General features: G+C 51.3%; 1 protein-coding gene and 1 long non-coding RNA gene across 8 annotated transcripts in view; one reads left to right on the top strand and one right to left on the bottom strand.

The window, feature by feature from the left end:
* Positions 1-322: 322 nt before the first annotated feature.
* On the bottom strand, positions 323-26,801 carry LOC128324919 (uncharacterized). The gene is made up of 2 exons (XR_008307165.1): positions 24,660-26,801; positions 323-1,263 (listed from the first exon to the last, which is right to left on the bottom strand). It is a non-coding gene; the product is annotated as an uncharacterized LOC128324919 (long non-coding RNA).
* MAGI3 (membrane associated guanylate kinase, WW and PDZ domain containing 3) overlaps positions 26,748-27,784 on the top strand; it is a 340,723-nt gene continuing 339,686 nt past the window's right edge. For 3 of the 7 annotated variants that reach the window (XM_053250087.1, XM_053250086.1, XM_053250091.1), the window contains exon 1: positions 26,750-27,322. In XM_053250087.1, coding sequence (XP_053106062.1) covers positions 26,992-27,322 — 331 coding nt within the window. In that variant the 5' untranslated portion in view covers positions 26,750-26,991. Of the gene's footprint in view, positions 27,323-27,784 lie in introns of all 7 variants that reach the window. The other 4 variants (XM_053250089.1, XM_053250088.1, XR_008307161.1 and 1 more) reach the window with 3 other exon arrangements.

The raw sequence follows: 27,784 nt of genomic DNA, 5'->3' as shown, positions 1-27,784 counted from the left end.
CTGCACTTTTCCTTTTTGGATCTTTATCAAGGAGGAGCTAGGACCACCAGATTCATTCTGAATTTCTATATAGTATTAGGTTGGTGGGATATCTATCTATCTATCTATCTATAGTCTTGCATGGGACAAGGGAATCTATTAATAGATTGAGACAGAGAAAGCACAGATGGCTCCTCCCCCGTGTTTCAGATCAAATGCTATAAAGCTTGGGCTGTAATCTGCTATACATTTTCCTGTGAGTAAACAGACTTGCGTTTTGGGTGGTATACAAATGTGTTAAACAAACAAACAAACAAACAAACCCCATTGAATAGAGAGGGACTAGGTCTTGAGTAAGCATTTATAAGACTGACCTGTTATGAGTCTTACAGCATGATTCTACATACCTTGTGGCTGTTTTTCTCCCCTCCTCCCTCTCCCCACACCAAAAATTAAAACAGAGCTCCTAGGAAAACTATAATGGCATTACAAATCCTGAGCTATCTGTTTTCCTTTTGAAAGGATTGGCGATCAGGAAAAAACATATTTTTGTAATAAGCCTTCTGTAGCTTCTGCATAGTTTCCCCTCATTTTGCAGTGCAAACAGTCCATCTTAGCATTGTTATTAGATACTTCATCTTATGATGCATTTTCTAACGTTTGTTTTTTTCCCCTTTGCCTTCACATTGGCATAAACAAATGATGTTTCCCTCCCTACCAAAGAGATCTATTGACCTGATCTGCCTCTTCCTCTAATTATAACACCAATAAAGATCACATTTCCCTTCTTTGGAGTAGGATTTCTACATGAGTTGAATACTGATAGCCACAACGAAGGCTGCAACCTTTTCTTTGTACTGCACTTTCAACTAAAACCACTCCTTTCCCCAGGTGTGATAGAGCCCTAGCTCTCTGAGATTTTAGGCTTTAACACTCTAATAAATACATAATGCTTCACACCTCAATACATTAGGTAGGCACTTGAAATGCACACATTCCTCCTGGTTATCTCCAGATGAGCTCAGATACTTTACATGCTTGTGAGGTGTTACAAGTAAATCAGCAAAGGAGAGGGAAGGGAAAGTATGCAGATCTTATGCCAACAAAGGCAGAGACAGGAATTAATGCTGGTTTTTCAACAGGGCTCTGTTTTTGTTGCAGCAGTGGAGCTGGAGTTAAGGAAGCCATAATCATTGCAGCATGCATGAAGTGCAAGGTACAGAGATGCTCTGGAGATGGATTTGCTGTTTGGGCTGATGTGGTGACAGCTGTCTATACAGATACCTGTGAACAATATAAATCTTTTAGTTTATTCAACATCAGAAATCGGTGAATTATTTCTAAGGACCCTGAAGCATGAATACACTCTCTGTCAAGGACTTATTTATGACAGTGTCAAATCTCTTCACAGGTTTCTCAGTAGTGAATCAGATTAGTTCTAATATTTCAAGAATTAATCCACTGACTAAGCCTAAAAAATGTTTAGCGCTATTCTACACAATTGTCATTTTGCCCAGTTAAAACACGAACAAAAACCTAGTACTTAGGTTTGTTATCTAAGGTATCACCTACCACCTTATATATCTTAAAAGAAATGTAAGAGAACTTAAAGCAAAATCTTTGCTAGTGTCCTGAAATATCAATAGGAGGAAACTGGAGATAAAGGTTTCTCTGTAGAGGGCCAAAGACTATGACATTCTTGGCCTTCCTTGTTCAGCTAGATTCTGTATTTGCTAACCTTCACAAAATGGTGAAAACCCTATAATGTTAGGCAGCATTATGATACCGTATAAGACTCATATATCTGTGCTTTTAATCTTTAATTCCTTATTTTTTGGAGTGTGTTAATTATGTATTGTACGTGTTTTAATTATCACATACCCACAGACTTTGGGCACTGTGCATATTTTAGAAACATTATGAGGGAAACATTAAAAACAAGCTGAAGTCAAAAATAAGAAAATAGTCCTCAGTAAACCGAGAGTGCTTCAAGGAAGGAAAGATTGACAAGTGGCTCTAACTCAGTAAATTTCAGACTGTCCGCCATTTTTGATCTGCTCTGGCTATCAGCCATCATTAGAATATCCTGCCTGCCTTTCCTTCATGTTCTCAGGCCTTCCTGTCTGCATATGCTAGCAGTCAGAACATAACATTGGTTCTGATTTACAAACCATAAAGAGTGGTTAAGTTTTATTTCCTGGCTTTATAGTGTGAGGATGGTCTAGCCTAGTCAATATGGTTCTTAACTGGGATTAGGGAAACGTTGGCTTTATGCCACTAAAATTACCAGGAGATCTTGGGCCAGGTTCCTCTGTATTTCACTTTCCTATCTGTTACATGAGGGGCAATGATGAAACTCCCTGTTTAAAGTACTCTTAGTTATATGGTAAAAAGTAAAATGCATGAGATATGACTTAACTTTCTAGGTTTTAAGACAGCCACTAATTTAACACTTGAGTTGGAAAGAAATTTTTCCAGTTGTCCATTATATAGTTTCTTTAACTCAATCTGAAGTATCTAGTACTGATTGTTACAAGAAACACTGCTGAATATGGTGAACTATTGATCTACTTTTATATGACAATTTCCATGTAAAATATTGAATTTTCTGGTCTGAAATAACTTGACAGTGCATCTTTAATGTCCAGGATGCTTAATACTACAGTGTTCAGTCTTCTCACTTCTTCCAGGCAAGTGTGAAGAAAAACATATATCTTTGTGACAGTTATTTTCACATTTGTTGGCAGACTGCCAAATCCACTCGAAATGGCACAGAAAGCAATGAGCCAAACCTTCCATTGGTGTAACAACATATATCCAGGGAGGAATTACACCATGAATATATTTGACTTTATATGACCATCTGATCTGACACTCATTTAATTTTTCCCTAGCTGCTTATGCAAGTTTTGAACATGGTTATTTTCCCCTTTCAAGCAGCCCTTATAAGATGATTTTGCTACAAGATTAAAATATCATTACCATCTTCGGCTCCTTGTTATGGCAATATTATATGAACTGAAGAAATGGAGGCACCGCACAGGTACAAAGTTTTGCACGCCTTGGAAAACAGGAAGGCATTATGTATCAGTTCGTCATGGATGGGATTTTTATAGCCATTTCCCAACTAAAAAGAAATTAGACATCTTCTAAATCTGCCTGGATTTATCAACCATGGAAAAGAGCTCAGGGTTCAAAGTTGTTATTGGAGATTCTATTGTTATTCAAGCTAACAAGAATATTGGGACACAAAGTTCAGAAGTTGGTCAGTGAAACAAAAACTATCATTGTTTTATAGCAGAGAGCACACAGCGCCTTTGGAATCCATGGTAGCTACTTGCTCTTCCTGTTTCTGAACCTACAAAGGAATGCAAGCCTTTGAACCATCTAGTGTCACACCCCTTTATGTCTGCAAACAGTAGTGTTATTGCACCCTCCTGATATGTCAAGTTGAACTACCATATGTATTTTAAAGACACAAGATTTTGAACAGTTCTAGTTATACTATTTTGTTCAGACTTAAAAGGCAAATTTACGTAGGCAGTCACAAGCCAAGGCTTGCATTTTTCTAAGAGAAGTAACAGAAAGGGAAGTATTTTGAGAAATGTTACTGAGACAGATTATTAAGTTGAAAAATGGTTTCCTCTCCTTTCTTTTAAATAAAGAGAAACTCCAAATAATTGAACAGCAGGATGGTCTCATACAAATTAAAATAATAGGAAACAGAAGGTTTCTGAAAGAGGGTTCCCCCCCATGTTCATATGTATCAAATTTAAATCAGAGATGAAGAGACAAAAAAACCGCTATTGTCCAACTTTCTTTTCAGCAGCAGAGCAGCAGCAGCAGCAGCATCCATCTCGCCCCACCATCCCGCCCTAGGATCAACTTATACAATCCAAACTGCAGTGTGTCCCAAGCAGATGGCTGCTGTACCATGGAGAAGTGGTCATGGAGCAAAAAGCTGACTCAAACAAGTGAGCCAGGTTCCACAGTGTTGCCAGTGTTTTACCAGTCACTGCTCCTGAACCTTTAACAAACAGCACCTTGATCTGCAGACAGTGTTAGATGACAATGGGTTGTATGCAGACTAGTATAAGAACAAGGCAGCTTAAAGAAGGGAACTTCCTTGCACCCTTTCCCATTGCAGCATCCCCAGAACCCTGCTTCAAAAGTTAAGATACTATCAGAAATAGGACAGGATGTGCTGCAGGGAACTCCAGTGGAAGGAAGTTAGTTAGTTTATTTACGATCTTAGAACAAACAGACCAGTGGAAGGAAGGAATCTGCCAGTCAGATGGAGGAAGGTTCTTAATGTTTCCAGAGGAAGGGACAAGATTCCCTTCCTGACTTCAATGGGCCACAAGTGAGATGCCAACACAGAACAAGAAAGCTGCCCTTCATAAATTATTTATTATTTCTCTGTGTAAACCGCCCTGAGCCATTTTTGTAAGGGCAGTATAGAAATCGAATGAATGAATGAATAAATAAATAAATAAATAAATGTATCCAAGACTATTTTAAAGACATGTGGTGCTTTTCTTTCTAGGGATGTGCATAAAACCGGTTCTCCCGGTTCGGTTCGGGTCCGAACCGGGTCCGGACCGGACCGGGGTGGTTCGGTTTTGGTTTTGCCAGACCACCCCCCCGGTCCGGTTCGGTTTCGAACCGGTTCGGATCCGAACCGAACCGGTTCGGATCACAAAAAGTGGCTGGTTTTGAAGGGGACATTGTGTTCTACCTGCCACCCAAATTTCAAGTCGATTGGACCTTCCTCTGATTTTTTACAAATTTTTTTCAAAAAATAAATTTTTGCCCATAACTCACAATGTGGAGCCCTTAGGGGCAAAAAAGCTGGGGTGGGTGGTAGCCACCCATGGGTGTCCTCCACCCCAAAAATCCCAAGGCAATTGGTGGCTCCTAGTATTATTGGTGAATTTCTGAAGAAAATTTTTTTTCCCATTGGCTAGAATGGGGGTTCGGGGCTGCCCCAGACCCACCTCTGTGGGGTGGCAGCACCCCCAAAGTGGGTCCGGGGCCATGGCAAAAATGCCCTCAGTCCCTCCCAGCAATCCCCGTAGAGATAGGAGTGATGGTTCTGTTGTTTTTCTGAGGTATTCTGAGTGTAGATTCTATGATAGCTTATGAGATTTCCAATGAGACACCATGAATCCACTCTCATTTGCTATCACAGAATCCACACTCACTCAGAACACCTCAGAAAAACAACAGAACCATCACTCCTATCTCTACGGGGATTGCTGGGAGGGACTGAGGGCATTTTTGCCATGGCCCCGGACCCACTTTGGCGGTGCTGCCACCCCACAGAGGCGGGTCTGGGGCAGCCCCGAACCCCCATTCTAGCCAATGGGGAAAAAAAATTTCTTCAGAAATTCACCAATAATACTAGGAGCAACCCAACAATTGCCACCCCATCTTTTTGGCCCCTCTCTCTGGGCGCCCTAACACGTAACACCTAGTCAGTCCATCTTAATGCCTACCTACTACCACCACTCCTATCCAAGCAAGTAAGAGGAGGACACTCAGAGAGACAACACCCACTCTCTGATCTAACAAAAAGGCCACTGCTGTGCTGCCTGCCAGCACAGCAGCAGCAGCGGAGCAGCACACTAAGCACAAGAGCAGCACACACAGAGAAGAAGCAGGAGGCGGAGCAGCAGAGCAGCAGACCTGCCGCTCTGCATGATGGGTGACGTGATGCCCAAAGGAACCACCGCCTCACTCAGTGCCTGCCACTGACTAGGCCCGACAGACAGAAGCCAGCCAACCTGCTCTGCTCTGCTCTGATGCTCCCCATGGATGATGCATACACACCCTACATCTGCATCCCAATGACCAGACCAGACCAGACCAAGTGCGCAGAGTCAGCACAGGCCAGCAGCCACCAGCCCAGCAACAACAACAGCTACTACTGCTACCACCACAACCAGTGTTGCCGCTACAATAACATTCCCAGTCCAGTCACGCGCGCCACAGCCTGAGCCTAGCACACAGCCAACAGCTGCTGCCAGCCAGTGCCTGGCAAGCCCAGCCAACATGAGGAGGAGAGAGCTAACAAGTAGACGGCGCACGCACATCACCAACCCATCACGACGGCGCAACTGCAAGGGGAGAGGGCACAATTACAGGCAGGAGGAGGAGGAGGAGGAGGAGGAGGCGGGCGAGGCAATCCTAGCACAGATTTGAAAGTTTAAAATCCACCAGGACATCTTCTAGAATCTAGACTTCTGTTTTTTCTACCACCAGCTGTAGTGTCTAGTTAGTCAGTGTGCTGTGCAGCTGAGCTGAGCTGAGCTGAGCTGCATGTGAGGAAGGGTGATTGTAGCTAGTTCTTTAGTTTCAGCAGACTGAGCATTGAGCATGGGCAGTGGCCTTGGGAAGCAACACAATTACACGACACTCACCTGCTGCTGCTGGTTCTAGAAGTTGCCTCTTCTCGTCTTCACCTCTTCGTGTGTGTGTGTGTGTGTGTGTGCAGTGAGTGCATGCCTTTTGCCTTGCTGGAAAGAAATGCTTCTCTGGTCCACCACCACATATCTGCTCAAGGACACAGAGGCCCAAGGCAGAGGTGGTGGCACCAGTGTGAGTGCATGTGTGCTGGTGGTGTTTGCCACCACAGGTGTTTTGTGTGTGTATGTGTGCGCTGCTAGCTAGGAGGGGGGAGGGAGGCAGGGAGGGAGGCTGGGAGGCAGGGGGGAGGAAAGGGGAGGGGGAGAGGGATGTAGAGGGGATTGAAGGGGGGAGGGTCCGGCTCAGAGTTGGTCAGCCACATATTTGTGCACACACGTGCTCACGTGTGTGCTTCGGTGGGAGAGACCAGACTCTCATCATCTGCCAGACCGGGGTTGGGGGCAGGTGAGGCGGTGGTGGGCTGGAAGGGAGGGAGGATGGAAGGTGGTGAAGAGGAAGGGGAGAGGATGAGAGGGGAAGGATGGAGGGAGGCATGGGGGGGAGGAAAAAAAACATGTAGACAGACACACACCACACTACACACAGAAAGCATCCACACACAGAGACAGTGCTAGGCATCCATTCACACAGACAGACAGACAGACAGACAGACACACAACAGGAAGAGACAGACTGAGCCTGCACCACACACACACACACAGACCCAATTCCCCCCCTGCACAGTTATCAATCAATATGTTGTGTTGGCAGCCAGTTCATTGCTATTCTGATGGTTTTGGGTTTTTTGCCATCAGCCAACATCAACAGTGACCACAATCAAGATGAACATAAGATGATAATAATTCATTCGTTTCATTTCAAAAAATCACCCAATCATCTTCTCCATGTAAACCAAGCCCCCCACACATGATTTCTGGTGACATTTTCAATAAAATCAATTCATTTGGCATTCATCATTTTGTTCTCCCTTTGTCACCTTTTTTTCTTTCTTTTGCATAATTTTGAGGCTTGATTTTGACATGGGGTTTTTAAAGAAAAAATTATTTACATGTTTATTTACATACAGTATTTACATATCTACACTGCATTTTTGAACGTATACCCGCCGCTGCCGCTAAGTCTAGTACTCCGTGGGCTGTGCTACTTTGGGGGGGTGTGCCGTGCCCACGCCAGGTCCCCAAATGCTGACAGGTGGATAGATAAAGGGCCTGTGCTGGTCAGCATTGGGTTTCTTTTTAGGTGGGCGTGGGCATTGTAAACATCTGGCCAGTCGCAGCACTACAACTACTACTACAACTGCATCTCTGTGTGGGCACACTACACGCTGCGACTGGCTGGCACGGCTCAGCATCTGTCACGTCAGCTCAGCTAGAGGTGGAAGGGGGGAGGGTAGGGATAAGCACAGAGTTCGAGCCAGGCAGGTGACCAACCATGGGGCAACCCACGGTAATCACTCGCCCGTCTCAAACTGCAGCTTGGGGTAGCCCAACAGGGGGAGGTTCACCTTAAGGAAGACCAGCTGCTCCACCAGACCAGGGTCCAAGCGGGAGCGAGAGGGTGTCACCACGTCCCCGGCACGTGAAAACACCCGCTCGCTCTGGACACTGGTTGGGGGGCAGGAGAGGAGGCGCACAGCCACCACCGCCAGGTCCGGCCAGACTTGGCGGCGGCTCGCCCAGAACTGTGCGCAGTCCACGCCGTCTCCCTCCACAGGCTCCTCCAAGTACTGCGCAACGCATTGCTCAGCACTGGAGGGGGGCCTGGCAGGTCGAGCCTCCCGCATACCAGGCATGGCGCCATAGCAGAACCGCTGAAACCACTGGGCGGATCTCGAGTCGGTAGCAAATGGCTGCTGCGATGGCGCCGCCTGGGATGCCGCGCTGCTGGACTGGGAAGAGGGAGGGGAAGGGGAAGCTGACGCCGGCTGGCTGCCCATGCTGCTGCTGGGTGCGGGTTGGGCCGCGAGGGCTGCCCCCGCACCACTACCAACACCCTGGTCTCTGCGGGCCCTAGCGGCCTCCTCCTCCCTAACCTTCTCGACCAGGATGCCCTTCCACCTGGGCAAGTCGTCGGCACTCACGGCATTGCCCTTGAGGGCTGGGTGACAGAGACAAGCGAGGACATACTCCTCCCTGTCTCCCAGCACATCAACGAGCCGCTTGTCAACCCCAGACCTCAGCCTCCCAGCCAGAGCACGACCCTCTGGCGTGGTCAGAGAGATATGGAGTCCACCCATCAGCTTCTCGAGACCAACAGCTGTGGGCAGCGCCTGGCTCAAGGGAGTGGTGTCGCCACACAAGCCCTTCGTGGCAAGCTGGAAGGGCTCGAGTGCCGACACCGCCTCGGACATCTGCTTCCACTCTGCGTTCGAGAAGTCGCAGACATCCAAGGACTCGTCCCTCGCCAGGGCGACAAGGGCTCTCTCCTGCTCCAACAGGCGCTGGAACAGGAGGAAGGTGGAGTTCCACCGCGTCTCCACATCCGTAGGGATGAGATGGCGAGGAAGGCCAAGGTCATCCTGCTTCTGGCGAAGCAGTCTCCTGGACTTCTCGCTGCGGTGGAAGTGGGCGGCCAGCTTGCGGGACTTATCCACAAGCGTGGCCGTGGCAGCAACAGCACCTGCGATGGGGCGGGCCCCCTTCTCCTGGGACGCCCTCAGCTCCTTAAGGCCAAGGGCGTCCCTGACGGTCAGATGGAGCGTGTGTGCCATACACCGTATGTTCACACAGTCCATGACTGTCTCGACAGCGGCGGTAACGTTGGCTCCATTGTCGGTGACAATGAAGCCGCGGGAGAGGTGTGGACACCCGCCAATCCACTCCTCTATCTGGCGGTCGAGTACGGCCGCCACCTCCTCCGCGGTGTGCCTCGTGTCCATCGTCTCCACGTGCAGGACGGCCCACCTGTGCCGTAGTGCATCGGGAGCCGCGCCGGACCCGGAAGCATCGCCCGCGGAGGTCCCCTCACTCTCCGGTCCCCACCAGTGGGCAGTGAGGGCCAGGAAAGAAGCGTGCATCCCACTGACACTGGTCCAGAGGTCAGTCGTGAAATGCACGCTTGTCCCGGCCGGAGCTGCACGCAGCTCGGCCGACACGAGCTCCCTGCACCGGCGGTACAGGGAGGGGACCACGTTCCGGCTGAACGTCGTCCTTGAGGGGATGACGTATTCGGGAGCCAGGTATTGGAGAATACGGCGGAAGCCGTTGTTCTCGACCACCTGAAACGGCTGGTCATCGGTGGAAATCATCTCCCCTATGAGGCGGGTGAGGTGATGATGGTCCACGCGAACAATACGCTGGCTGCCCGAGGACTGCGTCCACCGCTGGACGGGCAGTGTAGCCTGCCTGCTGGCTGGCACACTGCCGCTGCCCGCCCTGGTGGCAGATGCACAAGGCGCACTAGCGCTGCCAGCCTGTCCCCTGAGACCTGGGTGGTGACGCTCTAGGTGTCTCCACATAGGCGTCGTACCCAGGTGCGCAGGGTCCCTTCCACGGCTGACAAGCATCCTGCAGTGGACACAGCGGGCGTGGAATGGGGCATCTTGAGGGACCTCAAAATGCACCCATGCACCACTGCCCTTGGCCTCCTGCGCCCTGGGCGCCGTCCTAGGCCGTTTCTCGCAGGGTGGCTGCAGTCCTAGGGGGGGGGGCGGCCGCCGCTGCCTGCCCACTGCTGCCACCCAACCCGCCCCTTCCGCCCTGCACAGCGGAGGAAGGGCCCGGCTCAACTGGCATCGGAGAGGCAGGCCTCTCCTCCACCACCTCGCCAGACCGCTCCCCACCAGAGTGTCGGGCTTCACGAGGGGGGGGCCCACTGAGCGGCGAAAGGATAGGGGGAAGGGGCCCCAGAGGGAGGGAGAACCTGGCTGCATCGCTGCCAGCCGCACGGTCCTCACCGCCCTCTACCTGCTCTTCCAACTCCACAGTCTCCTCCACCTCAACAACTGGCGGTAGCTCAGCAGCACCTGGTGCCGCCGGCGAGGAGGGACCCGCCACAGCCCTAACGGTGCCTCTGCCTCTGCCGCGATTGGCGGCAGCAGGCGTGGGGAACTGAATCCTGCGCACCAAAGATGGGGCCGGAGCAAAGAATTCTCCAATGGGGAGAACTGGGGTGTCCTCAGGCTCCCCGCGTCCTCTCCCTCCCCGTGCCGCAGGCGCACCCCGCACCTGGCCTCTCCCACCTCTGCCTGCCAGCCTTGAGCGAGCCCTGCCCGCCACACGGCGCTCAGACATGCTGCTAGGTCAGAAGGAGGGAGACTTTAGGAGGAAGGCCAGACAGGGTCGAAAAAATAATTTGGAGGGGCTTAGGGGCCAAAAAAAAGGCAGCTGATTTGGAGGCGGCGGGGGGAAAGTTTGTTTTCAAAAAAGGAAGCCAATTGGGGGGAAAGGAAGACTTTTTGATATGGGGGGGGAAGCCAATCGAAGTGAGGGGGAGGGTGTCCTTTTTGAATTTGGGAGTCAACCACCAAGCCAATTGGGGAGATGGGTCTGGGAGGGTTTTTTTTTAGAAAAATAGGGGGTTAAAGGGTGGAACCCCGGTGTGGGAGGGTGGCACGGGCAGTTGGGTGGAGTAGTTGTGGTGTGGGTGGCAAGTTTTTAGCTTTTTGGGGGGGGGAGAGTGGATGGGGGGAGGGCACAGCACCTACCGGGGGTGGGGGAGGGATGCAGTCAACGCTTGGGAACCTGCAGATCAAAGGAGGAAACCCTTATTTAGTGAACTGGAACACAAAGTGTGGGTTCTGGGGGGTGGTTCTCAAGTAATGCTCCTGTGGGGGGAGCATCAAACTCAATGCAGCCTATTTAGTGACTCTAAATTGCACACAACCAAAACCAGAACCCAGTCACACCAACACAGAGGTTGAACCCACCCACTCTGTGACTCTGCCTGCCCAATGCCATGGCAAGCAAGCAGCAGCAAACACTTGATGGCAGCCTCATGGATTGAACATCATGATCATCATCATACGTGTGTATTGGCCCAGCATGTAGTGGCAGCATCAGAGCCCAGCCAGGACCCCACTCAGACTGCCCCAGAGGCAAGGAAGCACTCTGGCATGGCATGGGCCCAGCATGTAGTGGCAGCATCGCATCAGAACCCTGGACCCCACTCAGACTGCCCCAGAGGCAAGGAAGCACTCTGGAAGGCACCTGTTCAAAAACCACCTGCAAGACGCATGCAATGCAACGCAACACACAGCAGCAATTTCTTTACTGGGCATGGGCATGAAGACACAAGTTTTACAACAGTACATCTCCTCTCCAAGGTTCCCTCCCTCCTCCCCACACCCAAATGCATTTCAGAATAGGGGTGTCCCTATTTAAAACCGCCAGCTAGGGAGAGAAAGGGGCAACAAAAGGTGCACAATCGCACACGCACTAACCCCTCTTCTTCCGGTCCTTCTCCTGCCACTCACTGCTGGTCACGGATTCGCCGCCGCCAGCCAGCCACCCTGGGCTGAGACACAGCAGGGCGGCCGCACGAGGCACACAGGCAACCGGGGTAGTTCAACAACGATGGAGGGGCAGAAGTGAGGAGACAACACTATTTGTGTCGCTCAACTCACCCCCAAGCAGAGACAAAATCAACCAAAAACTATAAAAAGAAAAAAAAAACCGATGGCAGCCGCCAGGTGGGTAGGCTACTGTGTGCGGCTGCAGCTGTGGGAGAGGAGGTGGAAAGTGAAGGGGAGCAGAGAGAGAAAAGACTAAGAGAGAGAGAAAAGAGAGGGGGGGCAGGGACAAAGAGAAAGAGAGGAGAGAGAGAGAAAAGAAAGAGAGAGAGAGGAGAAAGAGAGATGATAGAGAGAAAGAGGAGAGAGGAGAAGCGCAGCGCAGCAGGGAGGGGGGATTCAGGTGTGGGGGGAGGACACAGCAGTAGCAGCGGTCCAAAGAGGTGGGGAGAGCAGAGAGGGTGTGTGTGGTTGGGGGCTAGTGTGTGGCAGGGGGCCTGGGGTAAGTGGAGAGAGTCGGGGGCAAGGAGGAAAAGAGGTGGGGTGGGGGGAGCAGAGAGGGTGTGTGTGGTTGGGGCTAGTGTGTGGCAGGGGGCCTGGGGTAAGTGGAGAGAGTCGGGGGCAAGGAGAAAAAGAGGTGGGGTGGGGGGAGCAGAGAGGGTGTGTGTGGTTGGGGCTAGTGTGTGGCAGGGGGCCTGGGGTAAGTGGAGAGAGTCGGGGGCAAGGAGGAAAAGAGGTGGGGTGGGGGGAGCAGAGAGGCTGTGTGTGGTTGGGGGCTAGTGTGTGGCAGGGGGCCTGGGGTAAGTGGAGAGAGTCGGGGGCAAGGAGAAAAAGAGGTGGGGTGGGGGGAGCAGAGAGGGTGTGTGTGGTTGGGGGCTAGTGTGTGGCAGGGGGCCTGGGGTAAGTGGAGAGAGTCGGGGGCAAGGAGGAAAAGAGGTGGGGTGGGGGGAGCAGAGAGGCTGTGTGTGGTTGGGGGCTAGTGTGTGGCAGGGGGCCTGGGGTAAGTGGAGAGAGTCGGGGGCAAGGAGGAAAAGAGGTGGGGTGGGGGGAGCAGAGAGGCTGTGTGTGGTTGGGGGCTAGTGTGTGGCAGGGGGCCTGGGGTAAGTGGAGAGAGTCGGGGGCAAGGAGAAAAAGAGGTGGGGTGGGGGGAGCAGAGAGGGTGTGTGTGGTTGGGGCTAGTGTGTGGCAGGGGGCCTGGGGTAAGTGGAGAGAGTCGGGGGCAAGGAGGAAAAGAGGTGGGGTGGGGGGAGCAGAGAGGCTGTGTGTGGTTGGGGGCTAGTGTGTGGCAGGGGGCCTGGGGTAAGTGGAGAGAGTCGGGGGCAAGGAGAAAAAGAGGTGGGGTGGGGGGAGCAGAGAGGCTGTGTGTGGTTGGGGGCTAGTGTGTGGCAGGGGGCCTGGGGTAAGTGGAGAGAGTCGGGGGCAAGGAGAAAAAGAGGTGGGGTGGGGGGAGCAGAGAGGGTGTGTGTGGTTGGGGCTAGTGTGTGGCAGGGGGCCTGGGGTAAGTGGAGAGAGTCGGGGGCAAGGAGGAAAAGAGGTGGGGTGGGGGGAGCAGAGAGGCTGTGTGTGGTTGGGGGCTAGTGTGTGGCAGGGGGCCTGGGGTAAGTGGAGAGAGTCGGGGGCAAGGAGAAAAAGAGGTGGGGTGGGGGGAGCAGAGAGGGTGTGTGTGGTTGGGGCTAGTGTGTGGCAGGGGGCCTGGGGTAAGTGGAGAGAGTCAGGGGCAAGGAGGAAAAGAGGTGGGGTGGGGGGAGCAGAGAGGGTGTGTGTGGTTGGGGGCTAGTGTGTGGCAGGGGGCCTGGGGTGAGTGGAGAGAGTCAGGGGCAAGGAGAAAAAGAGGTGGGGTGGGGGGAGCAGAGAGGGTGTGTGTGGTTGGGGGCTAGTGTGTGGCAGAGGGGTGTTGGGGGGAAGGGGAGGGGGCAACAACAAACAGCAAAGGAGAAACTGGAACAACTCGGGCAGCAGCAGCGATTAGGCTGGATGGGGTGGTTGGGGGAGGAGCTGGGCCTGGGCTAGGGTAGGGTCTGGGAGGAGGGAGGGTGGGGGGGGGCAGGCAGGGGGGGGAGGAGGAGGAGGAGGGTAGCAAAATATATAAAGCAATATATATCAAGAGAACACAAGCCAGAAGTTTAAAAAAAAAATTAAAAGAAAGACTATAACCAGCAGAAAAAACTTGGGGGTGGGGGTGTGGGGAGGGGGAACCAAACACAGACTCTGAGGGGGGCCACTAAGTGAACAGAGACAATGAAACCACAATTGCTGCAAATTAATAATAGCAAATGAATAAGTGGAACCAAGCAAAGAAAACTGGACTCGGTTTGGCAGCAGCAAACTTGGGAGAAGGCTGGATGGGGTGGGGTTGGGGTGGGGTGTGGTTGGACTTGGAGGGGCAAGTTTGGAGCAGGGAACCAAAACTGATTATATGGGACAACAAGAAACAACAACAGAATCCTCTGGGGGTGGGGGGGAGGGATTCAGGGAACCAACTCGCAGGGCAGCAGCAGTCAGCAGAAACAAACAAAATGGTACAATTTAAGCAAAACCAGCAAGCAATATATAACTGAAACCAATGGAATGCAATGTGAAAATCAAAAAGTTGGACAACAACAAGGCAGGACAAAGAGCAATAATTAATGGAAGAAGATTTAAAGCAATGAGGATGCAGTGGGTGGGAGTGGGGGAGGGGGAGGGTAGGCCCAAAGGATGAGAAGGGAAAGGGGGGGGAGGGGGGGAGAAAAGCAGACAGACAAGGAACAGGGAAAATTGGGGGAAATTAAGAAGAAAGTAAAGTGAAGTAACACACAGTATACAGGCAAGAGAAGAGACAGACAGAGAGAGGAGACACACAGAGAGTCACAAAGGGCTGGTGGACAAAGGATTAGACAGAGCACACACAGAGAGACACAGGACACAGTCAGGACTCACAGAGACACCAGAGCAGCCAGCAAAGGGCAAGCAGGTCTCAGAGATGATCCCACAACTGCAGCCAAGAGAAGTTTCCAGAGAAGAGGCTTGGGTTTATATAGGTTTGAAATTCCCTCCTTTGGGAGCCCCCACCTTTGCACTCCCCCCACGGCCAACAGGGTGCCAGCTCTCAACAGTGCAACAGCCAAGCAGCCTACCAGACCAAAGGACTCATTCTGGCCAATCAAGGATCAATAGCGCAGCCAATACAATGCCTGGAAATAGCATCACAAAATGGATGCAAGGAGGAGCAAAAGTTTCGGGAAGGAGACACAAAATGGAGGACACACTTGGAACTTTAAAGAGACACTCCAGAGACTCAATTTCGTTCCCGAACCGGTTCGGGAAACCCGAGCCGGTTCGGTACCGAACCGGCTCGAATTCGGTCCGGCTCGGTCCCCGGAAGGGCCCGATTCGGTCCGGGATCGAGCCGCCGGATCCGGACCGGTTCGGACGAACCGGTCCGGATCCGAACCGAACCGCACATCCCTATTTCTTTCAAACTATTACAGATAAACTATGTCAGGTTTTACAATTCCAAGAGTTTAAAAACATTATCTGACTCCCAACTTAAATGTGTTAATGTCCAATTTATAGACATTAATAGGCAGCCACCCACATATCCCCTATTGTTTCCTGTCAAGACCTAAAACCAATCGAAGATGTTTGTATGGTTCCTAGGCAACCACTTCCATGCTCCCCTCATCCTTCCTCTTTCCACAATTAAGCCACCTGAGATGAGCTGGCATGAAGCTGACTATACTGTTGAATAGGGGTGTGCACGGAACTGGTCCGGCACTGGGGTGGGGGGTTCCAATTTAAAAAGGGGGAGCTTTACTCACCCCTTCCAGTTAAAAAGCGTATTTCTTGTAGTAATTGGGCGGCAGGGTGCCGCCCGCTTCAATCTCCGAGTCTGGCCGGCCGCGGGCTCCTCCTTGGTAGGCATAATCGGGCGGCAGGATCGCTCCAAGTCCCTGCCGCCCGCCCTCTTCATGCTGAGCAAGCCCCCCCCCCGTCAGCTGGCGGCCGCCCCCTGTGCATATTAGGGGGTTCCCCCCTCCCCTCCACCCCCTTCTTGCCAAGTATCCCCCCCCCTCCATTACAGGAGGACGGCAGGAGAACTCCCTGCCGTCCCCCTTCTCCTTTGCCGGCTGGGCTGCAAATGGTTCCTAGGAAGCCTTTCGCGCGCGTGCGCGAAAGGCTTCCTAGGAGCCATTTGCAGCCCAGCCGGCAAGGCAAGCAGACGGCAGGGAGTTCTCCTGCCGCCCGCTCGCTAAAGTTAACGTTAACTTTAGCGAGCGGGCGGCGGGAGAACTCCCTGCCGTCCGCTTGCCTTGCCGGCTGGGCTGCAAATGGCTCCTAGGAAGCCTTTCGCGCACGCGCGCGAAAGGCTTCCTAGGAACCATTTGCAGCCCAGCCGGCAAAGGAGAAGGGGGACGGCAGGGAGTTCTCCTGCCGTCCTCCTGTAATGGAGGGGGGGGGATACTTGGCAAGAAGGGGGAGGAGGGGAGGGGGAACCCCCTAATATGCACAGGGGGCGGCCGCCAGCCGACGGGGGGGGGGGGGAGGCTTGCTCAGCATGAAGAGGGCGGGCGGCAGGGACTTGGAGCGATCCTGCCGCCCGATTATGCCTACCAAGGAGGAGCCCGCGGCCGGCCAGACTCGGAGATTGAAGCGGGCGGCACCCTGCCGCCCAATTACTACAAGAAATACGCTTTTTAACTGGAAGGGGTGAGTAAAGCTCCCCCTTTTTAAATTGGAACCCCCCACCCGAACCAAAACCACCCCGTGACCGGACCGGTCTGGAGGCCTTTAGAATGGCCTCCGAACCGGTCCGTGCACATGACTACTGTTGAACTGGTGATGATGGAAGCAATGATGCCCTTGCCCTCCCCAGGAGCAACTCTTCTATGAGGTAGGGTGAGACAGTTCTCAGGCCCAGGCCGAAGAGGGGCACAGGGGAAGAGCAAGCACCAGCCGCCCACCACCACTGGCACCATACCACAGGCCTCCTCACAGCCTGCTGCCACTATAATTACTCACCACACTGAGGCATGCTGTTAATTTCCCCACTCCTTGCCCTGCCAGAGTGTACCTCTTCTTTCCTCTCTTCCTGAGGTGAGCTAGGAATGCTCCTGCTGCCACTGCCTAGCTTGGTGACATATTATGAGGGTGCACATGTATCGACACCTTAGCAGCATGGCCAAGAATGCTGATCATCTGCTTGCAGTTGGGAGTGGGAGTGGAGGGTTCATATCGTCCTTTGCCTCGGGCAGCAAAATGTCTTGGATCAGCCCTGCCTATCCAGTTTTCCTAGTGAATAGCAAGGGAATTGTTGGGCCAGAAAGGGACATCTAAAGGCTATTTTTGGTGGCAGGAAATAAAAGGTTGAGGGCTGTTCGGCATGTGTGTGTGTGTGTGTGTGTGTGTGTGTGTGTGTGTGTGTGTAAATGATTCGCTACCTGGTCAGGAACAGCTAGCCAGCAAGATGGGAATTCCTCTCCTCCATCAATTGTACAGCAGGTGTAGCTGGCAGTTCCCACTACTGAAATACTTCACTGGTCACTGTTTGCAGTGGTATAACCATATTGAAACTAGTACTAACTAGTTTAAATTCTCCTGCTTCAGTTCTGTGTATGTCCAGAAATCCTGCAAATCTTTCTGGAACGTTATCATCATTTGATGATATTTGGATGAATGGATAAATCCATTACTTTCATGCCCCAATTCTACAACCATTTAAAGATAAGATTCATCTTAGTTTCCACTGTGTAATATTGTACATCCAGCCCCAAAAGTATCTGTGATGTGAAGCAACATAGGAAATCAAAATGGAATAGTATAATTGCTACATGCTTACTAGAGATTTACACACACACATATTGCACCCACACATGCCTAGGGTCAACTTCATTACCCTAAGCTTTGATCCATGTAAACCAAGGTTGCACTTTTATCATGGCCATGGAAGTGATGGAAATAGCAGATTACCTGGCACAAGTATGCTGTAGGCTATAACACATAACTCCACACCAAAGAGAAGTGAAGTGACTTAAGCTGCAGGGAAAATAAGGTTCTTGTTTATATTAGAATAGAAATCAGTATTTACACTGAAGAAGAAATTTAACCAGTTTAATGGATGTGTATGGTGCTAATGAGAATATTTATCTGGAAAGTTTTTAAAACTTTGTTTACTTGAGCTCATAGAGCCAAACTAAATAGTCATAGTGACTTTAAAACAGAATGATTTTCAGAGGTCAAGTTGGAATGTTAGCCAACAAAAATAAATACAATTCCGTTCTCTCCGACTTCCCACAACAAGATTTCTGGGAGTTCTGGTAGAAAGATACCAAGATACTAGGGGATCCTGTTATTCAGCATTCAGTAGCAGGACTGGCTTGTTGAGTACAGTCTGGCTGGTACAGTCAGGCAACTGTTGGGGTCCCAGCATCTCAGGAAGGCCACTAGTGTCAGATCCCTGACTAGATGCCACATAGGAAGAACAGCCACCACAACCCACAGCCCAGAGGAAGTTTGGAGCACATGGGTTGGGTGGGCTCCTACTCTTTGCGGTGTCATCACCTGCATGGCAGCATCACCTGTTCTTCCCTGTCTCTTTGCCATCCTGACCAAAGTGAATGGCAGTCCAAAGGAACAACCAACTCCTCTCACTTGCCTGCCCTCTTCCTCTGGGTGGCAGGCTGGATTGAACACAGCTCTTCTAACCACAGTGAGTGTGCAGAAGTAACTGGCTGACATGGAGAACTGGGTTCTGCCTTTGCCTCTGGGTAGCATAGTGGGGAGGATTGGGGCCGCTATGCCCAGTCCTGACAGCTGTAGCACCCAGAGGGAGAGAACAAAGGCAGCAGCTGCTGATCCTTGTAGCTCCATTCACTGCTTGGCCACTTGCTTGAACAAGCAAGCTCAGGAGGATTCAACTTGAGCTTTGGATGTTACGTTGCACTTGCATTTTGAGAAGCATCAAATTTCAAGAAAAATGTACTTAAACCTCCAACAAACATAAATGCAAATGCTCATTACAGAGATCAGGAATGGTTTGGGTGGGTTGTTGTGGTTGTTGTTGTTGCAATTCCAGCTGCTCTCACACTCCCTACAGTTTACGTGTGTTACTTGTAAACTTGATTTCCTGTTCAAAAAGTATTTACAGATATCATTCAGTGGGTCTGTCAGTGGTTGTCTTTGGTAGAATAGAGTTTACCATTTACCAATGGTTTACCATTGCTTCCTCCTGCGCAGTTGAGCTGATACCTTTCAGCATCTTCCTATATCGCTGCTGCCCGATATAGTACTAATGAGGATTCAAACCGGCAACCTTCTGCTTGTTAGTCAAGCCTTTCCTCCACTGCACCACTGAAGGTGACTACTCAGCTCAGCAAATGACCAGTCCCAACTACGTCCTTTTAATTACAATGTTACCTGCACCTTAGTACACAATGAGGCTATTTTCACGTGTGGTGGAAACCGGCTAAGGAAGCCCAGTCTGGTTTCCACAACGCATGTGAACTGCTGGGAGCTGTGCGGTTCCTGGCCGCAAGCCAACTTAATTGCGCCCCCCCCCTCAAGGTTAGTAGAGCACGCACTCCGCTAACGCCATGTTGTGGCTTTGCAGCGACTCATGAGTAGCCCCGTGACCGAGAGGCTACAACAAGCCTCCCAGCGGAGGCGGGGGGGATCCCCAGCATGCCTTGAGCACTCACATGGGGCATGCTGGGATTTCTGGGGTCAAGCCTGCTCTCCCCACAGAACCCTCTTAGGCTCTCCGCACTGCCTTAAAGGTAAAGTGTGTCGTCAAGTCGATTTCGAGTCCCAGCGTCCACCGAGCCCTTTGGTTTTCTTTGGTAGAATCAGGGGCATATCTATAGGGGGGCAGGGGGGGAACGTGCCCCGGGCGCCACTTGAAGGGGGGCGCAATTTCTTAAAATTAAATAATTTTTTTAAAATGGCCACCAAAAACAAAATGGCCACTGGGCATGCTCAAATGGCCTCTGTGAGGCCCTAGGGCATGCCACGCCTTGCAGAGGCCATTTGAGCATGCACAGTGGCCATTTGTTTTCAGCGGCCATTTTTTTTAAAAAAAAAAATTAAAAATGACCACCGCACATGCTCAAATGGTGCCTGTGAGGCCCTAAAGGCCAGTGGGAGGAGGGGGAAACTTTGCAGACCCCCCACAGCCTTTAAGATGTCCCCCGAAGGGGCTACAGGTAATTTTTTTTTAAAATTAATATAATATGTCATTGTACACATATTCAGATTGGCACTATGTACAGAGAATAAGGGCTTGTGAATACTGAGCTGAAGTTTATGAGCTAAGATTGTATCCATTTGCTCTTATTTTGCTTCTTGTGATAAGTGAGTTAAATGTGATGTCTTAATAATATGGCTATTAATGGTCAGTTTGTCTTTGAATCAATGTGAAATCCTTAGTATTAAGGCCCACTGGGAGTTTCTCGCTCTTTCTCTCATTTGAACTGTCTTTCTGAAATACTAGAATATATTCCAAGCAGTGACACAGTTTACTCTGCATATCGTTTAATTATTTTCAGAGTATCTGGGAAAAGTCAAATTCTCCATTTATGTTTATGTTATGTAGCAGAGAATTAGACAGGCACTTCTTTTAGTTTTTCCAAGTACAACTCCGCATAATATTTGGGGATTTCATGAGCCCCAGACTACTGAAATTTGTCATTTTCCAGCATTTTAACCTGAGCTATCCAAACAAATTAATGATAGCCCCACAATTTGGATAGTTTTAAAAAATAAATCTGAAGTGGTAGATAGGAGCTTGACCACATGTATGATATTGGTAATTTTTAAAATTTTTAAAATAAAAGTTTTCTGAAACATGTGTGTCAGTCAGATGTATGTTGGGGGCGCGGCGGGGGGGTGTAGCGGGGGGGGCAATTTCAGTGCTTGCCCTGGGTGCCGTTTTCCCTAGTTACGCCACTGGGTAGAATACAGGAGGGGTTTACTATTGCCTCCTCCCACACAGTATGATATGATGCCTTTCAGCAGCTTCTTATACTGTATCGCTGCTGCCTGATATAGTACCAGCGGGGATTCAAACTGGCACCCTTCTGCTTGTTAGTCAAGCATTTCCCTGCTGCACCACTTAAGGTGATATGGAGAACCTTACTATATCTAAAAATATGCCCTCCCCCAGTAATATTCCTGTTTATTAATAAAAATATGACAAAGGGTAGAAAAGCTTACCAAAATGTGCAGGCTCTCTTTAGTGGGGTAGTTTCTATCTCAGCCCCATTTTAAGTCAGTTGGGAAGAAAATCACTCCAAAATGCATGGACTTTCTCTACTGGGGTAATTTCTAGAGTATAGCTTGCAGGGGCTTTCCTGAGCAAGATGTTGACTTATGTAGGCACTATGAGATACAACAAGTTAGACATACCCCTAGAGATGTAACCATATTCACAAAGGGATCCACTGAATGGACATCTGGTGGGGGGCGGGGCGGAGAAAGTCAGTTGCTCCCCCTAGATTGAGCAAGTCCCATTGAATTCAATGGGGCTTACTCCCACTTAAGTGGGTTTGGGATTACAGCTCCTCCTTACCTTGGGAAAGCCCTGAAGATGTTGAACTACTGTCATCTGTGTTTGGACTGGATGGACAGAAGACATTATATTGGAGAGGGAAAGGAAACAAACAGAAAAGGATGTGACAATTGTGGGTGTCTGGCTTGTAGAATGCACTTGATTAGCTCCCAGACCTGTGATTATTGCCTTTAGGTCAGTCACAGTGTGTCCTTTCTGCTGAAATGCTGAGAAGCAGAAGTTTTTATCCTCATTATTTATTTATTTTATTTTATTTATTCGATTTATTTATTCCTTTTATTTGATTAGTGTTGGTTGTGAAACATTCATTTTTTAAAAAGCTGCTTATTCACATTCTTGGACACACATGGCACCATGCTTGGGGTGGGGTCACTGCTGCATTCCTCTGAAGTGAAATCTATATTATTAATTCTCCAAGATGGGCCATGCGTGGGGATGTGGCAGAAAGGAGGTGATTGGCTGACAGAGGGGGAGAGAGTTCTGGAGCAGCAGGAAGTTTTGTGGGGTGGCTTTAGTTTGACAGTTGGCTCGGGGGCACCATGAAGCAGAAGGGAGCTCAGAGGCTGGAGGAGGCTTTGGGAGCTGGACAGTTGGCTCTGAGGGCTGCGGCTGAGCTGTGCCATGAAGCGGAAGGGAGCAGGGAGCTAAGAGGTTGACAGGTGAGCGGGCTACAGTCCCTGGCAGTGGCAGGAGGAAGCAAGGACTGTGTGACAGAGATAGAAAGTCGGACACAGAGAGAGAGAGAGAGAGAGAGAGAGAGAGGGGACTGTGGGGAGAGCGTTGCGGGGGGCGAGAGCGAGCGAGAGCGTTGCGGGGCGAGAGCGAGCGAGAGCGTTGCGGGGGGCGAGAGCGAGCGAGAGCGTTGCGGGGGGCGAGAGCGTTGCGGGGGGTGAGAGCGAGCGGGAGCATTGCAGGGTGCCAACACATTGTGGGGTTGGTGAGACTTGTGGGGTGCGACAAGAGAGTTGTGCGGTGCGACGAGAGCAAGAGAGAGAATTGTGAGGGGAGATGCCACAGGCTTAGTGCACAACCGCACAGATGCTCTGTTCAGGGTCAGCTAGTATGCAATTATTGTAGGTTCCATGGTCAGGAAAAGATGGGGGGCACTACTTATTATTAGTAAGTTATGCAACTACTAGGGAGCAATAAGTCCTATCCATGATTAAAAATTCATAACTCTCTCTGGATGAGGGTTAAACACAGTGGGCTTTACTTTTGAGTAAACAGGCTAAGGATTGTATTGTAAAGGTGGGGGAAATGCAGATGCTATGGTTATTACATTATCTAGATTGGATCATCTAGATGGATCATCTAAACCCATTTCAAACTGGCTTTTGGGTGGGCTATGGGGTGGAGACTGCCTTGGTTGGCCTAATGGATGACCTTCAATTGGGAATTGATAGAGGGAGTGTGACTCTGTTGGTCCTTTTGGTATCCTTCTGAGGTGACTGGGGGTGGGAGGCACTGTTTTCCAGTGGTTCCGCTCCTACCTCACAGGCAGATTTCAGATGGTGTCTCTTGGAGACTGTTCAAAATCGGAACTTTCTTATGGTGTCCCTCAGGGATCCATATTGTCTTTGATGTTTAACATCTACATGAAACTGCTGGGAGAGATCATCAGGAAATGTGGTGTAGAGTGTTATCAGTATTCTGATGACACCCAAATCTGTTTCTCCATGTCAACATCATCGGGAGAAGGCATAACCTTCCTAAATGCCTGCCTAGAGGCAGTAATGGGCTGGATGGGGGATAACAAACTGAGGCTGAATCCAGGTAAGATGGAGGTACTTATTGTGTGGGGTTGGAACTCAGGAGATGATTTTGATCTACTGGTTCTGGATGGGGTCACGCTCCCCTGGAAGGAACAGGTATGCAGTCTGGGGGTGCTTCTGGATCTGAACCTCTCCCTGGTGTCCTAGGCTGAGGCAGTGGCCAGAGGTTCTTTTTACCAGCTTCGGCTGATACCCCAGCTGCATCTGTTTTCTTCTTCTTAATGACCTCAAAACAGTGGTATATCTGCTGGTAACCTCTAGGATGGATTACTGCAATGCAATCTATGTGGGACTGCCTTTGTATGTAGTCTGGAAACTGCAGTTGGTCCAGAATGTGGCGGCCAGGTTGGTCTCTGGGTCATCTAGGAGAGACCATATTACTACGGTGTTGAAAGAACTACACTGGCTGCTGATACGTTTCTGGGCAAAATACTAGGTGCTGGTTATTACCTATAAAGCCCTAAACAGCTTAGGCCCTGGATAGTTACGAGAATGTCTTCTTCGCCATGAGCCCCACCACCTGTTAAGATCATCTGGAGAAGTTTGTCTGATGTTGTTGCTCACTCGTTTGGTGGCTATTCCGGAACAGGCCTTCTCTGTTGTTGCCCCTAGACTTTGGAATGCGCTTCCTGTTGCAATAAGAGCCTCCCCATTTCTCTGGCAACTTTTAAAAAGGCGCTAAAGACACATTTATTCACTCAGGCTTTTTAATTAGATTTATAGTTTTATATAATTCTAATACTGGGTTTTAAATGTTTTAAATGATTTTAATTGTTAATTGATTGGATGTTTTAGATTATTTTCATTATAAACTGCCCAGAGACACAAGTTCGGGGTGGTATAGAAAAATTTAAAACAAACAAACAAACAAACAAACAAACAAACAAAATTACTCAGGAACTGCTTAAGCAAGGGGTGGGCAAACTTAAGTTTCCCCAGAACTTTTTTTTTTGGCCACAAACTTGGACACTACTGCTACCACAAAATAGCAGCTTGGGAAGGCAGAGATAGTTACTCCGGTAGATAGTTACTCTGGTAGAATCGTTGCAAAATGGCAGCTTACACAAAATTTTACATTGACAGAATATGTTATTTGGACATTTAAAAACTCTGAAACTCCAGGAGAATTTGCTCCAGGACAGAAAAGGAACTAGAAACTGCTTTTGTGGGGCAAGAAAGTAGAGATAAACCTCGATCACTCCACAAGAGGAAGATTAAAAAATGGGGTTGCCATGCCCCTACTCAGCCAGCCAATTAATCAAATTCGCAGTACAGTATTTATCTACTTCAGATAAAGCCTGGTAGCTCCCAAGCTACCTAATACCCACCCTTGGCTTAAGCCACTGTCTTTGAGAACTGGAACAGAAGGGGCTAATGACACTGAGACTAAAAAGTACCTTTAAGCATCTCTTGTACGTCTCTCTGCCTTCTGTTGTTGCTATTGTTAATGGTCTGCTTTTTGTAAAAATTCAAAGATCACACTTACTTTGGACTTGAAGTAAGTCCCTTTGAACTCAGTGGAATTGCAAACAGGCTTGCATCTCGGGCTGCAAATCTGCGATTCTGAGCAAACTGAAATAAATTCTAGTGGCATCTACAGGAATTCCAAAATTAAAGGGCTTACAATGAAGTGGGTCAAATTTAGGTCAAATACAAGGTTTAGGAGATTTGAGGCATTGCATACTGTTCCGCAAAGCACTTTCTCTCGCACCATTAAATTGTTTCCGTCACTAACCAGGACATACTACGAACAGAACTATTTAGGGATGGGATGGGACCATGTGGGTCAGACCAGGGTCGCGCCGGCCCAAGTTAAGACCGGCAAGTCTTGACGCAACCCTGAAAGTTCCTCGCCCTGACGTCAGCCTGCTTGCCCCCGCCCCTGGAGTGTTGGGCGGGGAGCGGGCAAAAGAGGTGTGTCCAATAGAAAAAGGAGGGGGGCATGTCTCCACTGCCGCCACCGCCACACTGAGGGCGCCAGTTGGGAGGCAGTCGCGGCCGGTGGCGGCTGAAGGGAAGGAGGCGCGAATTGACGCTTGGTTGGCGCGAATTGACGCTTGGTTGGCGGTGAGGCGGTGCTCGCTGCTAGCCGCTGCTGTGGAACAGAGCTTGGTTGGCGTGAATTGACGCTTGGTTGGCGGTGAGGCGGTGCTCGCTGCTAGCCACTGCAAGTCTTGCTGCAACCCTGAAACTTCCTCGCCCTGACGTCAGCCTGCTTGCCCCCACCCCTGGAGTGTTGGGCGGGGAGCGGGCAAAAGAGGTGTGTCCAATAGAAAAAGGAGGGGGGGCATGTCTCCACTGCCGCCACCGCCGCGCTGAGGGCGCCAGTTGGGAGGCAGTCACGGCCGGTGGCGGCTGAAGGGAAGGAGGCGCGAATTGACGCTTGGTTGGCGTGAATTGACGCTTGGTTGGCGGTGAGGCGGTGCTCTCTGCTAGCCGCTGCTGTGGGACAGAGCTTGGTTGGCGTGAATTGACGCTTGGTTGGCGGTGATGCGGTGTTCGCTGCTAGCCGCTGCAAGTCTTACCGCAACCCTGAAAGTTCCTTGCCCTGAGGTCAGCCTGCTTGCCCCCGCTCCTGGAGTGTTGGGCGGGGAGCGGGCAAAAGAGGTGTGTCCAATAGAAAAAGGAGGGGGGCATGTCTCCACTGCCGCCACCGCCGCGCTGAGGGCACCAGTTGGGAGGCAGTCGCGGCCGGTGGCGGCTGAAGGGAAGGAGGCACGGATTGACGCTTGGTTGGCGCAAATTGACGCTTGGTTGGCAGTGAGGCGGTGCTCGCTGCTAGCCGCTGCTGTGGGACAGAGCTTGGTTGGCGCGAATTGACGCTTGGTTGGCGGTGAGGCGGTGCTCGCTGCTAGCCGCTGCTGTGGGACAGAGCAGCGCGCGAAGCAGCGCCCATGGTGCGGCCTCATGTCTAAAACGCTGCGGACGAAGCGGCACTGGCTGAGCAAAGTGCAGGAGTGCGCCGTGTCCTGGGGGGGCGGCTTCGGCCCGGACCCTGACCTCCTGCAGGGTGGCGCTGAGCGCGGCGAGTTCCCTTATCTGGGGGCTCGCCTGCCGACGCTGGCTGAGTCCGGCGGCGGGACCAGCGGCCCCATGCTGCTCTCGGGGAAGTCCCCCAGCCCCGGGGACGTGCTGCTGGAGGTGAACGGCACCCCTGTGAGCGGCCTCACTCACCGCGACACCCTGGCCATCCTCCGCCACTTCAGGGAGCCGGTGCGTCTCAAGACCGTGCGGCCAGGTCAGTCTGCGCGAACGCCTGTCCGGGCGGGCGTGGGGGGGAGGGACGCTTTCTTCTCTCTCCATTAAATTCTTCTCCATTAAATTCTTCTTCTCTCACCATTAAATTGTTTCTGTCACTAACCGGGACATACTATGAACAGAACTATTTAGGGATGGGATGGGACCATGTGGGTCAGACCAGGGTCGCGCCGGCTCAAGTTAAGACCGGCAAGTCTTGCCGCAACCCTGAAAGTTCCTCGCCCTGACGTCAGCCTGCTTGCCCCCGCCCCTGGAGTGTTGGGCGGGGAGCGGGCAAAAGAGGTGTGTCCAATAGAAAAAGGAGGGGGCGTGTCTCCACTGCCGCCACCGCCGCGCTGAGGGCGCCAGTTGGGAGGCAGTCACGGCCGGTGGCGGCTGAAGGGAAGGAGGCGCGAATTGACGCTTGGTTGGCGGTGAGGCGGTGCTCGCTGCTAGCCGCTGCTGTGGGACAGAGCTTGGTTGGTGCGAATTGACGCTTGGTTGGCGGTGAGGCGGTGCTCGCTGCTAGCCGCTGCTGTGGGACAGAGCAGCGCGCGAAGCAGCGCCCATGGTGCGGCCTCATGTCTAAAACGCTGCGGAGGAAGCGGCACTGGCTGAGCAAAGTGCAGGAGTGTGCCGTGTCCTGGGGGGGCGGCTCCGGCCCGGACCCCGACCTCCTGCGGGGTGGCGCTGAGCGCGGCGAGTTCCCTTATCTGGGGGCTCGCCTGCCGACGCTGGCCGAGTCCGGCGGCGGGACCGGCGGCCCCGTGCTGCTCTCGGGGAAGTCCCCCAGCCCCGGGGACGTGCTGCTGGAGGTGAACGGCACCCCTGTGAGCGGCCTCACTCACCGCGACACCCTGGCCGTCCTCCGCCACTTCAGGGAGCCGGTGCGTCTCAAGACCGTGCGGCCAGGTCAGTCTGCGCGAACGCCTGTCCGGGCGGGCGTGGGGGGGGAGGGACGCTTTCTTCTCTCTCCAGCCCCTTCGCCCCCAGCGCCTTCGAGAGAGTCACCGCCCCCTGCTCCACCCAGGCGCACCTGCTCCCTCCAGCCACCCCTACCCCATCTTGGGTGCTTTCCTGGTCTCCATTACAAGGTGGCTCTTTTTATCTCCTCATCACTCTTCTTCTCTCTCCCCCCCCCCGCCCCACTTGTCGCCCATGAGCACTCACTCTGGGCAGTTGCTGCTTTTCACCGCCCTTTTCTGACAAATTACGGGTTTTCTGCTCTTTCCCCCACTCCTGCTGGCTTTCTCCCCATAAAGACACAACTAGCTTTCCTAACGCTGGATTGTCGTCTTCCTTCCTCTGTCCCTCCCTCCCTCTGTCTCAAGATAAAGCTATCTTTCTGTTATATCTCCTACCCTTTAGGGCACA

The sequence above is a fragment of the Hemicordylus capensis genome, chromosome 4 (genome assembly GCF_027244095.1).
Source record: "Hemicordylus capensis ecotype Gifberg chromosome 4, rHemCap1.1.pri, whole genome shotgun sequence".
In the NCBI taxonomy this organism is placed as follows: domain Eukaryota; kingdom Metazoa; phylum Chordata; class Lepidosauria; order Squamata; family Cordylidae; genus Hemicordylus; species Hemicordylus capensis.
This window is presented reverse-complemented; position numbering and strand designations above follow the sequence as displayed.